At 37.3% G+C, this 16,673-nt stretch overlaps 1 protein-coding gene across 1 annotated transcript in view; it reads left to right on the top strand.

The window, feature by feature from the left end:
* Positions 1-16,673, top strand: part of LOC118660155 (triadin-like) — a 90,155-nt gene that overhangs the window by 45,685 nt on the left and 27,797 nt on the right. The window contains exons 10-11 of the mRNA XM_036317275.1: positions 14,552-14,578; positions 15,156-15,185. Of these exons, the coding sequence (XP_036173168.1) occupies positions 14,552-14,578; positions 15,156-15,185 (57 nt within the window). The remainder of the gene's footprint in view (positions 1-14,551; positions 14,579-15,155; positions 15,186-16,673) is intronic.

Genomic DNA, 16,673 nt, shown 5'->3' with positions numbered 1-16,673 from the left:
TAGAGACACCTTGGAAATGAAGAACACTCCCTTGGAATACTCAGACGAGGTTTTATATCTATGAGTTTAGAGGTTTGGGATAGAAACCAAGGACAAAACAAAAAAAGCAGGTTTGTTTTTTGTTTTGTTTTTTAAAGAAAAAGAAACATGGAAGGGAAGAGAAGGAAATGAAGGGCAGCTTCTTGGGAAAGTTAAAGAACCGGTGAGGAGAAGGAAAGTGTGTCACCTGGAAGATCAGGAAGTACAGTGTATCAGCATCCCAAAGCAGAACGCTTTGGAGAAAAAGTGGAAAAGTCAGCAGTAGCAATGTCTCAGAAAGGCCAAGAGACATGGTGACCGAGAAAAACCCATTATATTTGACAAAAATCTGTTTTTCTGTGCCCTTTAGGGGAGCATTTCCAGTAGAGTGGAGGAAGTAGAAACCAGTTTATAGAAATTAACAAGAGAGTTTACTCATAATCAGCAGAAACTAATTTTTTCAGGAGCTTGTTGTTAAAGGAAGGCAACATATTATATCCCAGCAAGTAGAACCAATGAGAGATGTTTGCTGCTTTCCTGGTTGTGATAGGGCAGAGTTGTCCAGGGAGAGGGGGAGCAAGGAATCCAGAGGGAGATATTAATTAGGAGAGAGCTGCCCCAAATATGAGTGTTGGGATACACATTATAGATGGAGGGAATTAGCTTAATTATGATGAAGAAAAAATTTCCCCTGAGCTTTAAAGGCATAATGAGAGGGTAGATTAAATTAAAGCTGAGTGGTGTAATAGGAGGCTCCTGCTGAGTGGTCTTTTCCCCTAAATTCTTTTCTGCAAAGGTGACCACTAGTATGTTTGTTGCCAGATTCCGGGGATGCTTTTTTTTGGCTCATATTATGCTGACCTTTAGTCCATATTTGACCACATTCACCATCTCGTATTTCTCAAAATTAAAATTCTTTTTTTTTTTTTTTTTGGTAAAAACTAAATCATGTAAATCCACACTGCTAAAAATAAAACAACTAAAGATGACTATGTTTTTAAATACTGGAGCAACATAACAATAATTATTTATTTTTGACATAGCATATTAGCCACTAAATTCCTTTGTGTGTGTTTTTACACCCCCAACCCCCAAAGAAAATGATGACAAGTAGGATATACATTTCATTAAGTAATTGGAGAATAGCTAAGTGCTCTTTTTGGGAAGCAAATGACTTTAATTATAAACAGTACCATAATTACAAACAAAAATAGGCATAGTAAGTAATAAGCAATAATTTTTTATTTATAAAAAATTAATAATTATAAATAAACTCTTCAGAGTTCTATACCTGCCTTTCTAACTGCCTACTCAACATCTTCACAAGGTTAAATGCCAACACCTCACTTTGTTTAAAATTGAACTCAACATCTCTTCCCTTGTCTTTTTCTTTTGTTCCTCATCTCAAAAAATAGAATTCATGACTCACCATTCAGTTACATTGACTTAAACTTCTGAGTCATTCACAGCTTTTCCTTCTCTTTCACAACCCAGGAGCCAAGTAGGTGCCTAGTATGTGTTTCCCAAATTTGTTCTCTCCTGGTAAGATCCCAGTTCTAGTTCTCATTATCTCTTGCCTGAATAAATATACGAACTCATGACCTAATCACCTACCTTGCTTCTTGCAAAGTAATTTTTTCTAAATGTGTGTCTATAAGGAACAGTGGTAGGTTCACTGTCCCTGACATATTTCTTCAGATGGTTCCCATTGTCTAATCTTCTACCATTACTCCTTCCCTTTATAAACATTTTAATAAGATCATCAGTTCTATGCATTTATTGTCTATTCAGTGTCTTTCTAATAGTATTTTCCTTTTACTGTAGGTACACAACAAAAACATCTTAGCTATTTACCTTGCCTCCAATCTTGGCAACTTACTTTTTCAACTACTCTTCTTTAATTATAAACACACACCATGAGTTCTCCTGCCGTGGTCTCTTTGCAGATCTTTTCCTCTAGCGTATCATATGGTGTCTGTATTTGTGCCTAAACTCCTATATTATATTATATCTCCTGCACGCCCCCTACTGGTGATCGAGCACAACTCAGATATGTGCCCTCACAGGGAATCGAACTATGACCTCCTGGTTCATAGGAACTCTCAACCCCTGAGCCAGACCGGCTGGGCAACATCACAGTTATTAATATGCTCACTAAAACTTGAGAACTACTACTATAGAACTCACAGACATCTACTATAGCCCTTATCTTCAGGAAAGAAAAATATCAAGCTACTCTCTTACCACAAACTTGGTTAATTAAGTGGACACATGTTTTTGAATGATTGCTTTCTATTGGATTTTAGGGGTATAAGGATAATGAACTTAAACTCTCAAGAAATACGTTGTATCAAGGTGGATATCATTAAGTAAATAGCTAAGGAATTAGTCAACAAAAAAGAAAAGTTGTACAGAATGTGGTTTGCAAACACAGAGGAAAGTTATATTTCTACAGGCTTTTTGGTTCAGAGAAAAAAATGCCAAGGAAGTTACAGGAGTAGTCTTAGAGAATGGGTAAAGGTTAGCCAGATGAAGAAAGTCCAGGTGGGGCATCTGGAGAGAGAGAGAGAGAACTAGCCCCAGCTGGAGGGGGAAATCAGGGGGAGCACTGGTAGGCTACAAGGATTTCACCGCCACTGCAGCATAAGGTGTGAGCATGAGCGGAGGATTGGAGTAGGTGAGGCTGGAGGGCAACAGCAACAGAGACCCATGGCTTCCTGAGTAAGGGTTGTGTCCTTTTCCTAAAGGAAATTGGGAACAACTGAAAGTCGTTAAGCAAAATGAAATAACAGCTTCCATTAGAATTATACGTTGTTCATTTTGGCTAATCACCGATATTGAAAATGAAAAGGATGCTAATAGCTTCAGGAAATCAGTTTTCTGGAGGATGAGACTATTGCACTGAAACTCTAGTTAGTAGATCTTTATAGAACATTAGTAGGAAGAAAAGGAAGAGAGCTGTTAAAGAAGTATTTAAGGAGCAAAATTGCCATAATTTTGGGGGAGGATGATAAAAATTCAGATAACTCCCAGGTTTCTGTCTTGGAATAGTAAGTATGTGGATAGTAGTGTCATAGATTAGGATTGGAATTTCAAAAAAGGTGGCATTTAGAAAAAGAAATGTATATCTATTATGTAAATTTTTATATATTGAATACATATTTTTGTTGAGCAGTTATTATATGCTGAGTACAAAACACGTTGGTGAACACAGTCAAGTTCCAGCCCACTTAGAGTTTATAATCTAGTTAGGGTGGGATGGGGGAAAGATATTTGGGATTAGAAGTACCTGTAGGTTATGCATTTAGGTATGTTTATCAGGCACCCAGAGAAAAAACAGTAGCAGATTTGGAAGTTCCCAGCAAAGGTGTGCTGGCTTAAACATGAGAGTCATTGACATCTGCCAAGGGGAGTGTGATGAAGGAGAAAGCCAAGAACTGAGGAAGCAAACCAAGAACACTAATGTTGAAGGAGTGAGTAGAGGAGAAGACCCTGAAGGAATTAAGAAGCAAGCAGAAAAAGAACAAACAAAAACAGAAACTAAAAAAGGGGGGCGGGGTTCTTTTAGAGTTAGAGAAACTAGGAAGAAAAGAATATCAAGGAGGAGGACGCTGTTTAAAGTGTCAAATTGAGCATAAATTTACAGAAAGATTAAGACTGAAAAGTATTCATTGGGATGTATAATATGGAGTCATCGATGATCTTATGAGCAGTTTAATGAAGCCTCATGGTTGGAAGACCCATTTACTTTTATGTTTACTATAGTTTGAGGTATTTGATTGGAGCTCAGGAATTGGGGCCAGAAAATAAACCTTATATACATCATAAACACTGAAGACTATTTTAAATCTTGTCTGAAAGGGAAAAGAAAATGCATTTAGTTAGGAAAACAGCTTGGCAGAGTAAAAAGAGAGGGAGATGTGTCATTCCTCAGTTCTTGGCCTCCTCATGAAACTGTAGGTCAAATTGTGTCATAAATCAGTGAGTGAGATACAAGACGCCTTAGTGAGCCAATTAATTAGGAATCGTTTATTGCTCGCGGCCCAGAGGGAGGTGTCTCTTCCAAATCTCTGAGCAAACACATACAGGAAGTTTTTCGTATTTATACCTTTTGAGCTTCTTTGTCTGCAGATTTTACAAAAGGCTCTTGTGAGTTATTGTTACAGACAGTTTGTAATCTTGGATACATAAAGAACAAATATTTGGCATAAGAATATGGGAATTATCAGTATTAGTCCATTATGTTAGATGGCTAGCTTGCAAGGTCAGACAGTTTTTATCTTTTTCTATTATTCAAACTAAAACAGTTATTCTACAGAATAAGAGGCTGTCTAAAAATGACAGAGTTTGCAGAACAAGGGACTATCTAACAATAGCAGAGAATTTCAAACAGCAGTTTTTATACAAGATGGAGGTTACTATGCTTCAAAATGATTTCTAGTCTGTCAAACAGAAACATAACAGCAATTGTCTTTACAAGTTAACAGTGTTACAGTATCTCTAACGGGCAAAAATACATGGGAAAGTGCTAAAAACTTAGGCATACACTAATTCAATTTTAAAGACATGAGAGATAAGAGATTTATGATGATAACACCTAAATTATTTCAGTTTGTTTAATTAGCACCGAGAGCAAACCATTTCCTTTCTAAAAAAGATCTCCTTATTTGTTACTTTAGTGACTTGAGTAATATTTCTCCAGTGGTTCATATAATATCAATCTTGAACTAAATCCTTCCTTTAAAAACTATATAATCTTATATAGTTCAACTATGAGTATAAATCAATAGCAGCATTATTAATATAGCTTTTATTTCTTACTATAAAAGGGAGGAATGTCCTATGTATAAGTGTATTTCTTACACTTGTATTTTGCAAAGTGTTTTGCATAGAAGACTAGTTATATAATCGCTACATGAAAGATTTTAAGGTTATATAAGTTTGGGGAAAGCTCTTGAAGTTCATCACATATGTGCACACATTTGGGAAGTTTGATAGTAAAAAAAAACGGCTAAACATTTTTTTACTCGATATTTCTTGAAGTTATTCAACCATGATATATTCTTTCTTTTGTAATATAATAGCAGTGTTCAGCTGAACACACAGAGAAATTACCTTACATTTACTTAAAAGATCTTGGGAAGCAGTAGAGCAAAGATAATAGAGTTTTTAAAAAACTAGTGACATATATTTAAAAAATCTAAATGAGAATGACAGGAAACAATGTTCAATTGTGTTGCAATTAGAACAATGAAGTTATGCTAACATAAATTTATATGCAGGCATTGCTATCTCAAAATTTCATTTTATTTTTCCCCCCATAGAAACAACAAAAAGATCCCTAGAAAATTCTACTATAAATTCTTAGGGGAGAAGGTGTTCATTATTTTTCAGGATTAAAGAAAGTATTAAAATTACGCTGACATGGAAAATTGATTAATTGCTAGCAAGTGGCAATGGTGGTAAAGACTTCATAAGTATCCCTACAAACAGCCATGCATAACTATGAGGCACAGGTCAATCACCATTTCTATCACAGACTAATGTTTACTGAGTAACTACCAGGAATGTGCCATTGTAATATGCTAAGAGGGTGTGTTTCCACAAAGACACTTATAATAAATTGAGAAAATAACAATGATCTTTACTATGTTAGTTCAAGGACATTTGTCGAATACCTATTAATCCAAATCCTGGAAAATAAAAAATAACATTGGTGGAGCAATTTATCTGTGAACCAAGAGGATTTCCTCACATATATATATATATACATAATTTATATGCTCATAATGATCTTGTATTTAGGTTCCAATATTTTACCCATGTTACAGGCAAGGAAGCTGAAATAAAGATCAAATGGATCCCCAGGTTACAAAGTTCATAGATAGGATGACCTGACTTCTTCCAACATAACAATGACATCACTCACAGACTCTATTCGATTCCTAAGACAGTGAGTGAAAATTTAACAATGTCACAAATTTTCCTCTCTGACTTCAAAGTAACCTTAAATAAAGTGTACCTTTCTCTTGCAACATATTCTGGATATAGTTTACTACAAAAGATAGAACCTCAAATATGCTATTGCCATTCTATTCTCAGAATAATAAAAATAGAGATGGAGTGCTGGCAGAGAACAGAAAAATATGTTACACCTATTTGCAATTGGGAACCTAATGTGATCCTTAGATCATAAATCTAGATGCTATGAATAACACAGCAGGGTTGTAGACTTTATGTTCCTTAGGGCAGGGATTTTTATTGGTTTATTTCTTTTTTAAAAATATAATTTTATTTATTTCAGAGAAGAAGGGAGAGGGCATGAGAAATAGAAACATCAATGATGAGAATCACTAATCGGCTGCCTCCTGTATGCCCCAGACTGGGGATCAAGCCCACAACCTGGGCATGTGCCCTGACCAGGAATCGAACCATGACCTTCTGGTTTATAGGTCGATGCTCAACCACTGAGCCACACTGGCCTGGCTTTGTTGGTTTATTTCATGTATTTTCTGTGCCTGAAACAGTTCCTGCTACATAGTAAGAGCTCAGTCAATGTTTCTGAATAAACAAATTAAGAATTTAGTTAAATAGTCAAATGGACATGGAAGCCTATTTTCTAATCTGTTAAATGGGGAAATTGGTCTCATGAGGATAACTAGAAGTGTTAAAATATTTAATTTAAAACGCTTATTATGGTTTGGGGCACAAAATTAATATTTAATATGTTAGATGTAATGTATACTAATAAGTATAGGAGATAACTTTCCAGAATTAAAATGTGGTACAGTCTTTTATAATCTGAAAGAGACCTCCATTGGCTACTTGGCTTTTGGAAATAAAAGTAATTTCTATTTTATGAGAAAAAAACACCCTTTTTATGCTTAATCTCTGAATGTTAAACACTTCTGTACTAAAAGCCCCTTTTTTATTTCTAATGGTGACTTCAGTACTGTAGCCTTGAAAGTTTTGTGAAAAAAAATGTATCTTCTAGAGATTTGGGAGATGAAATATTTCTTAGCCAATTCAATCAATCAATCGAGTGCAGTCCCATTAGTAGCTGCGGAATCAATCAATAACAGGTACAGATTTTCTCAGCTGGTTGAAAGGAGAGACACATGCTCTGGGGTCCTAGGGAAGTTCTCCTCAGTCAGAGAAAAGGGAGGAAGCTTTGTAGCCACTGGAGGTAATGAAGTCAATGCAGAGGTTTCTATTTCTAGGCTACTTTGTTAGTTAATCTGATAGAATATCACAAAACTTACAAAACTCCAGTTTTCCCCATGTTAACATATTTCTTACTTTATATCTTCTTTGCCATTCTAAAATGAACTAGTTTCATTAATTATTTGAACTTATTTTCAATCTCCATTTTCTCTTTCTCTTATGACTAAACTAGAGGCCCAGTGCACAAAAATTTGTGCACTCGGGGGGGTCCCTCAGCCCTGCCTGTGCCCTCTCACAGTCTGGGACCCCTTGGGGGATGACCACCTGCTGGCTTAGGCCCGCTCCCTGGGGGATTGGGTCTAAGCTGTCAGTCAGACATCCCTCTGGCAGCCCAGGAGCCCTCAGGGGATGTCCACTTGCCAGCAGGGAGCAGGCCTAAGCTGCAGTTGGACATCCTTAGTGCTGCTGAGGAGGTGGGAGAGGCTCCCACCACTACCACTGTGCTGGCAGCCATCAGCCTGGCTTGTGGCTGAGCAGAGCTCCCCCTGTGGGAGAGCACTGACCACCAGAGGACAGATCCTGCATTGAGTGTCTGCCCCCTGGTGGTCAGTGTGTGTCATAATGACCAGTCATTCCCAGTCATTCTGTTGTTAGGGTCAATTTGCATATTACCCTTTTATTATATAAGATAGAGGCCTGGTGCATGAGTGGGGGCTGGCTGGTTTGCCCTGAAGGGTGTCCCGGATCAGGGCGGGGGTCCTGCTGGGGTGCCTGGCCAGCCTGGGTGAAGGGCTGATGGCTGTTTGCAGGCTGGCCAAACCCCCCAGCAGGGACCCTCACCCCATGACGGTGTGGCCATCCTGGGTGAGTGGCTGATGGCTGTTTGCAGGCTGGCCACGACCCCAGCCACCCAAGCTCCCAGTGGAGGCTAGCTGGAAGCAGGTATCTGGGATTTATTTAGCTTCTATAATTGAAACTTTGTTGCCTTGAGTGGAGGCCACAGCTGGCCAGAGCAGGCGGGAAGCTTGGCTTCCTCCATCTCCAGGGCAACCAAGCCTCCTGCTTGTTCCAGCTCCGTGGCTTCCAGCTGCTATCTTGGTTGGGTTAATTTGCATATAGTCACTCTGATTGGCTGGTGGGCATGGCTTGGGGCATAGCGGAGGTGCGGTCAATTTGCATGTTTCTCTTTTATTAGATTAGATATGCTTTTTAAAAATATTTTTTATTGATTTCAGAGAGGAAGGGAGAGGGAGAGAGAGATAGAAACATCAATGATGAGAAAAAAATCATCCATCAGCTGCCTCCTGCACCCCCGCACCCCCACTGGGAATTGAGCCTACAATCTGGGCATGTGCCCTGACCTGGAATTGAACCCTGACTTCCTGGTTCATAGGTCGATGCTCAACCACTGAGCCACTCCGGCTGGGTGACTAACTATGCTTTTGTATTAGTTATAACACTCAATATATCATCCAGTTTTTAAAACAATGCTCTTAGCTCCAGTTTGTGGGGTGTTTTTTGTGTTTTTTTTTCAATTTAGTGGATCAACTCAATTATATTTATGTATGGAAATATTTTGCAAGACTGTGATGAAGTGTTTCATACTTGCGATGCTTAGGGCAAGATTTATATGTAGTAATTGAATCATATTCCAGAGAAAATATTTTAAATACCTCTTTTGGACAAACACGAGGAATCTTCCTTTTTCTTTCATATGCTGTTCAAATTTAGCTCTAAAGACAAAACATCTTTAGAAAGGAAAATGGGACTGTTTGAGTGCAGTAGAAAAGAAAAACAATATTAAAACATTAACTATCATGTCTTCTAATCTCACATCCCTGGTTTTAAAACAAAATACTCTCAGACTCAGGTACTGAGATTGATGTGACCAATAAGAAACAGAAGAGCCTGGCTGGCATGGCTCAGTGGTTGAGCATCGACCTATGAACCTGGAGGTCATGGTTCAACTCCTGGTCAGGGCACATGCCCGAGTTGCAGGCTTGATCCCCAGTGTGGGGCATCTAGGAGGCAGCTGACCAATAATCCTCTCTCATAATTGATATTTCTGTCTCTCTCTCCCTCTCCCTTCCTCTCTGATATCAATAAAAGAATATTAAAGTAAAAAAGAAACATGCAGAAAAATAGGAAATAATTTTGGGGCCATGCTGGCCACTCAGACAAACCCATCAAGGTTCAGATAGTTTTCTTTGCTCTCCTCCTCACAAACTCTCCATTCTTGCTCCCTGCTCTGACCTTGGAAAAAGGGTTAAGTCTCATTTCACTTACATCATAGTGAGGGCTCATTTCTCATGTCGTTTTTTTTCTAAGACCCCTTAGAGGATCAGGATGTAATGAAGAGTATTTAGGGTAATATAGTTCAGTAAATGTTAATAATTAAAACATGCTGTACCAGGTGGTGCTAGTCCATTAAAAATGCTCTTCAAAAAATTTTATATTCCAGACAAAACTACTCAGTAGTCACACTTAAACATGGTATAATTTTCTCCTTTTCTTCAATGAAATAACCATAATCTACATTAATGAGAAATCCCATGCACAAATTTGCACGTTTTACTTTCACATATCTCAAAGCAAGGTGATCATACACAATTTTGAAAAACCTACTAAGTGGGGGGGAGGGAGGAAGATTTATGTTGATATATTTCAGTAAAGAGCCACAGAATAATGACTCTTTTTTGCAACCCTTTCTCAAGTACAGTGGGCCTTGACTTACGAGTGTCCCGACTAATGAGTTTTTTGAGATATGAGCTGTCTCTCAGCCAATTTTTTGCTTTGAGTTGCGAGCTAAAATTCGGGTTATGAGCCAGCTTCAGATACCCCACTGCTAGATGGCTCAGCGAACGTCACAGTGAATGCCACAACATCAGCCCAGCATCACGTGTCTCACTCATTCACATTTGATTTGACATACGAGTAATCTGAGTTATGAGCTCCATCACAGAACAAATTAAACTCGTAAGTCAAGGCCCCACTGTATATGTGTAGCGTCTTTGATGAGTTGTCAGTGGGAGTGTGTTTAGTTTTTGCATTTCTCCGCAAAGGAATGCTCCATTTATGTAGAGTTTCCACTTGTTCATTAAAGACAACTATTGTTGACTATCTTTGAGACAATGCATCCTGCTACAAATGCTAAGACAATAGTCACAGTCCCTGCCTAATGAATTTCACAATGTATTTGGAGAAGACAAATGAGTAAATAATTACAAAGTATTGCAAATAATTACAATGTGCAGGGATGAGGGCTGACCTAGGATGCTAGAGTACAGATTAGGGGCATCGAACCCGTCTTGGAAGGAGCTCAGGAATGGCTTCCAGAGGGAGACAATAGCTGAGCTGAGTCTTGATAAATGAGCATGGCATGGTGAAAACTTGCAAGACGGGGGGAAAGACATCAGCTTAAAAAGGAAACGGAATGAAAATTATGTATTGGAGGCTATAATGGAGCTAGACACTGAGGAGGGAACGAAGTCCAAGTGGAAAAGCGGAAGTACTCCAGACACATTGGGGCCCTGTCATCAGCAGGCCTCTGGAACAGCTGCCCAGGGACAGCAGAGCATGGAGAACACTGTGGGATGACGCCAGCCTCCTTGTTGGAACCGTAGGTGGACTGAGGTATCATTTACCAACACAGGGAACGTGTTTGGAGGAGAGAGTAGTAGGTCATGGTTCGAAGTTGGAATTTATGAAGTTTAAGTTTCCTGTGGTATATTTATTATTCTATAGGAAGTTAGATATGTGGGTCAATAGTGAAGTAAACCCATATATCTCTTCATATTCCATTCTTCCCCAACTTTTCAAAGGATATGTGTGATATCTGGAACTCAGGTCCTTTCCGGTGCTCTTTGAAGGAGATGCACCTAGCACAGCATTTCAACCAAAACTCATTTCTATGGCTGTTACCAGAATTAAACTCGTCCACAGCAATTGTTTCAATTAGTAGGTCAACCTTATAGGCTAAATACCTTTGAGGGACTGAAGTGCTTAGCATAACTAAGTGCTGAGTAAATGCTTGTCGAATAAATAATTGAATAGTTTGATAATCACGGTGTGATGTCAATGCTATATCAAGTTCTATATAAAAAAAGGCTTTAAAGTAATGGTTCAGATTAACCTCCTCTATTTTTCTGTTGGTTTACGATTAAAATCTTCCGGTCTCACCAAGCCGGTGTGGCTCGGTGGTTGAGCGTCAGCCTATGAACCAGGAGGTCACAGTTTGATACGTGGTCAGGCCACGTGCCCGGTTTCAGGCTCGATCCCCAGTGTGGAGTGTGCAGGAGGCAGCCAGTCAATGATTCCCTCTCATCATGATGTTTCTATCTCTCTCTCCCTTTCCCTTCCTCTCTGAAATCTATATCTATAATAATAAAAGCGTAATATGCTAATTAGACCAGACAGCCAAACGACCTTCCAGATGACCTTCTGGACAAAGCCAGGGCTGTGACAGCCGAGCCCCTTGCACAAATTTCGTGCATCAGGCCTCTAGTATATCTATAAAATCTTCCAGTATCTCATACCTGATTATGGTGAAAACAAACAATTACCTTTAAACAGTTTCATCTACATAACTTGTAATCCATTTGAATATCAAAGGACAGGACCCAAAAGACCCCTCACCATTCATTTGAGACAGTGGATAAAATAATTGTCTCAGAGGGATTGTCAGAACAGAATGGTCAAAGGATGCTTGAATAACAACTAAAATGATTCCATTGTAATTTATTAGAGTACCGCTTCAAGAAATGTAACAAAATATTTGGTGACTAGAAAACTTAGCACAATACAAAGCCAAATGAGGATGAAAAATCCCTTTCTCTATAGAAGTTTCACTGGGCTTATCTTTGTAGGAGGCCACATTAGCCACAGACCTCAATACAAATAGACCTTAAAGAACATCCCCAAAATGATCTTATCATTCTGCCGAGTACGATTGCTTTTAAAATTAAAGACAAACATGAACAATGCTTTTACTTCTTATCTACTGGACAGCATTTCTCTCTTAACACAAAATACATAGTTTCCAGAAATTTAATTCCAATTGTCAGAGGCACTTTTTGCTTACTAAATGGCTTTCAGAATACTAAGGGGCAATTTGCAAGCATTAATTGTAATTTCTTTCCCTGATTTTCAGCTCTACATAGATAATGCTAAACTTCACATCATTTTTATTAAATCTCTACAAATATATTTCTGAACATTAGATAACACTACATTATTGTTTTAAACAAGTAAGTTTATGCTGTACATTTGATAAATGAGACTGTCCCTAAATAAGAATACCCCTGTAGAAAAAAAGGAGAAAAAGAAACATTTGTTTACATAAATTCACATACAGATCAAAAAGCATTTCTTTTAAAGTGTTATAATGTATTCTATATATTTCTATTTCTTCCATTTTAATTTTAATTAAGATTAGAAAAACTCATAAAATATGTAGCTGAATAATGATGGCATCTAAAAAAATGCAATAAGATTTTGGAACTGATTCAAGCATCCTATAAAAATCTTTATGATATTTTTTGCCTCCTCCAAATGGTTTGCTTATTCAGTATACATAGTACAAAGTTTAGACATTAATCTTCAAGTCAATTTAAAAGGTAAAGTGCCTGTTGGTTTTTTCTGGCTAAGGTGTATAGCTACAGCACAGCCAACATCTGCTCTGTACTAAATAGATATATTATATTTGGACATACTCACTGGTCATAAAAACAAGGTTTTGTTAATCTGTCCTTAGACTTAAACATGCCCCCAAAGCAGAATATTTATCTAGAGTTTGGTAAAGAGCATTACTAAAGAGCAATAAAGCCAAAAAGAATGCTGAAACATTTCAGGTTGATTCCTATTTAAATGTCGTCTCCCTAATAAATTATTTACTATTTAGATTTAAATTAATATTTGACATCTATAATAATAAAAGTGTAATGCTAATTAGACCTGACAGCCGAACGACCATCTGGACGTCCTTCCAGATGACCTTACAAACGAAGCCAGGGCTGCAAGGGCCAAGGCAAACTACTGCAGCTGCGAGGGCCAAGCCCCTTGCACGAATTTCATGCATCGGGCCTCTAGTAAATATATAATTTTAGACCTGGATGAGATTTTAGAAATCATTTAATCTAACTTACTCCATTTCTTTTCTTTCATCACATACACATATATGTGATGTGATCACTGTATATATATATCTTATAAAGTGATCACCCCAATAAGTGCAGTACCCACTTGGCACCATACATGGTTATTACAATATTATTGACTCTTATTGACCATGGCTGTTTTTATAACTGACAACTGAATATCTTGAACATCTTAATCCCTCTGCTTACATATGATGTTGGTAGTTGGGGAGAATTGGTGATCAGAGAGACCTGATAAATAGAATGGTGGGAATAGAAGCTAGAGTATAGTGAATTGATAATGAAATGGAGGTCAAGAGATGAACAAAAAGCAAGTAAAGATGGCAATCTTAAGAAGCTGAATTGAGCAGTGATGGGAGAACAAGTATAAAACAATACAAAATCAAAGGAGGAGTGTGTGTGTGTGTGTGTGTGTGTGTGTGTGTGTGTGTGTTTTACTGTCACAACCTTTGTTGAGTTTTTTTTAAAAAGGAAATTAAAACTGACTATGGATAGTGCAAAGGTTGGCAAACAATGGCCTATGCAATGGCCACCAGTTTCTGTAAATAAAGTTTTATTGTAACACAGCCATTCCTATTCATTAACATATTGCTATGACTGCTTCCGTGCTACAACAGCAGAGTTGAATAGTTGCAACAGAGAGCATAAGGCCCCAAATCCAAAAATATATACTGTCTGACTTTTCACAGTAAGTTTACCAACCCCTGCACTAGGGTTCCTCATGCCATAACAGCAAATGATATTTCTAGTCATAAGAATTTCAAATTCAGTAGCAATTTTTTTAATGTATTATACTGGGATAGATAATATATAGATAATATTAATATGATTTTTTAAAAATTGTCTTAGTTTTTTTCATCTTGCATAACTAAGTGTTAAAAATAATGTCTCAAAAATTGTCTTACCTTAATATAAAATTAAAATTTAACATTGCACATAAGAGTTTGTGAACAAATTATATTTTAATGGTAAAATGAAATTAAGCTAAGAGTTTTATTATTTAGAATGATTTTTTAAAATAGTAACTTGGCATGAACATTAAATTGCATAGCCTATAAAATTTCAATAAAGAAGAAAAGCTGGGGTCTTGAAAGGCAACTAAATTTTGATTTTTTTAATTTTAATTTTCAAATTTATAGTGTTCCATCATATTCAGTGATGATTCAGTAAGAATTGAGTGACTCAGTCTTTAATATTTTTTTAACTTTGTCTAGGCAAAGAAGTCAAGCCTAAGCCTCCACGTATGTTATGTGCATGCCTAAATAAATAAATAAATAAATCTTAAATGCATGCTTTTAATCATCTTCTGATTCCATTGTTGAATATTTTGCTTAAATCCAAAACTTAATTATTTTGTGAAGAAAATGTGCCTATTATCCTAAGTGTTCTTCTGAGAATATGCTATGCTAAAATTTTCCTTCATCATTTATTCACTGGAGTTACAAACCAGTACCCTAATTAACCTCATTAAAATTTTTAGTTTATATTTATTTTGTCTCAAAAAAAGCCTCTTGTGATAGCTAATGAAGAGCCTTTATTTGTGTTTGTATTAATTTGCTACTATATAAGAAAAAGAAAATTAACATGGCATACTAAAAAACTGAATAATATGTAAATGAAATAGGGTGGACAAAAGTAGGTTTACAGTTGTGAGTACACAAAAATTTATTCTTGTATTATTCATTATTTTTAATTCATTCTTGTATTATTTTCCATACTAACAACTACAAACCCACTTTTGCCCGCCCCTGTATGCATGAGTACAGGAAATAAATATTTTATATAATCATCATTACAACTGTACATCTATATTTTCAGAACCACAACTAAAAAAAGAAGGGAAGCCAGGTATGTATATTTTATGTATAAATTCATACTTGCATTCTATGTTTATAATGAATAGCATAACTTGTTTTTGCAAATGCTGTGTCCTAGTGTAAATATTACATCAAAATTTTATCTTTGACCAACTTTTTAAAATAAAACAAACATAGTACTTGTTCCTAGAGGGAAAAAGAAAAACTCCTGAGAAATGTACATGGTTCAGAAAAAAACAATTGACTAATTGGGTTCAATCCTACACAACCACTATTTTTGCTGATTTTATGTGCTGACATAGGCATCATAAATATTTCATCAGAAACACAGCTGCTCTCACTCTCCTCTTCCTGGGGGCTCCTGAGTGAGATAAACATTTCTGAGGGCTGTAGCAGGCAGCAGAAACCATTTTAAATGAACAAAGGGAATTCAGATCCTCATAACAGTTAAAATTCTGGTTCATGTTTATAACTGGATTAGGGTTGTATGGCTGCTATAATAAAATACACAAACCAGGTGGCTTAAAACAACGGAAACTTATTTTCTCATAGTTCTAGAAGCTAGAAGTCTGAAATCAAGGTGTCAACAGGGCCATGTTTTTCTTGAAACCTGTAGGGAAGAATCAATCCTTGCATCTTCTGGCTTCTGGTGTTTGCCAGCAATCCTTGGTGTTCCTTGGCTTGTAGAAGCATCACTCCTATCTCAGCTTCTGTCACCACTTGGATATCATCTCTCTTTGTGTCTCTATCTTTGTACCTTTTCTCCTCTTCTGATGGCACCAGTCACGTCCCACTCCCATATGACAAACTCTTAATTCATTATATTTACAATGACCCTACTTTCAAATAAGGTCACATTCTGAGGTAGTGGGTGTTAGGATTCCAGCATGTTTTTTGGAAGACACAATTCAATGCAGGGAGGTCTGCTCATTGCCCTCCCCCAAATGTATGCCCTTCACATGCAAAATGCATGCATCCCATTCCACAGTCCTTAAGTCTCATCCATTTTAGCATCAACTCTAAGTCCAAAATTTCATCAACTCTAAGTCCCAAATCTCATTATGTAAATCAGTTATGCGTGAAACTCGGGGTATGATTCTTCCTGCAGACAATTCCTCTCCGTATGTGAACCTATAAAACCAGAAAACAAATTACTGCCTCCAAAATAAAACAGTGGGACAGGAATAGGATAGACATTTCCATTTCTAAAGGGAGAAATTGGAAAGGAAAAAAAAGGAGTCACGGGTTCCAAGTAAATTCAAAACATAGCAGGAAAAATTCCATTAGATTTCAAAGCCTGAGAAAATCCTCTCTGGCTCACTGCTGTATCCTTTGGGCCAGGTAGGGTGTTGCTCTGCCCTCTTGCACCATCTAAGTGGCAGGCCTGCCCTCTCTACATGAGGGGGTCCCATCCGCCCAAGTTTGGATCCATTGCTCTGCCCTTCAAGTTGTTAACCCTTTATTCCACCCCATTTCTGTCCCTTTGTATCCATGCTATGTTGCCTCTCTGCTTGTGTAA

This window comes from Myotis myotis, unplaced genomic scaffold (assembly GCF_014108235.1).
Source record: "Myotis myotis isolate mMyoMyo1 unplaced genomic scaffold, mMyoMyo1.p scaffold_m19_p_7, whole genome shotgun sequence".
NCBI classification, from domain to species: Eukaryota; Metazoa; Chordata; class Mammalia; order Chiroptera; family Vespertilionidae; genus Myotis; species Myotis myotis.
Note: the sequence above shows the minus strand (reverse complement) of the source record. Positions and strands in the feature narration are given on the sequence as shown.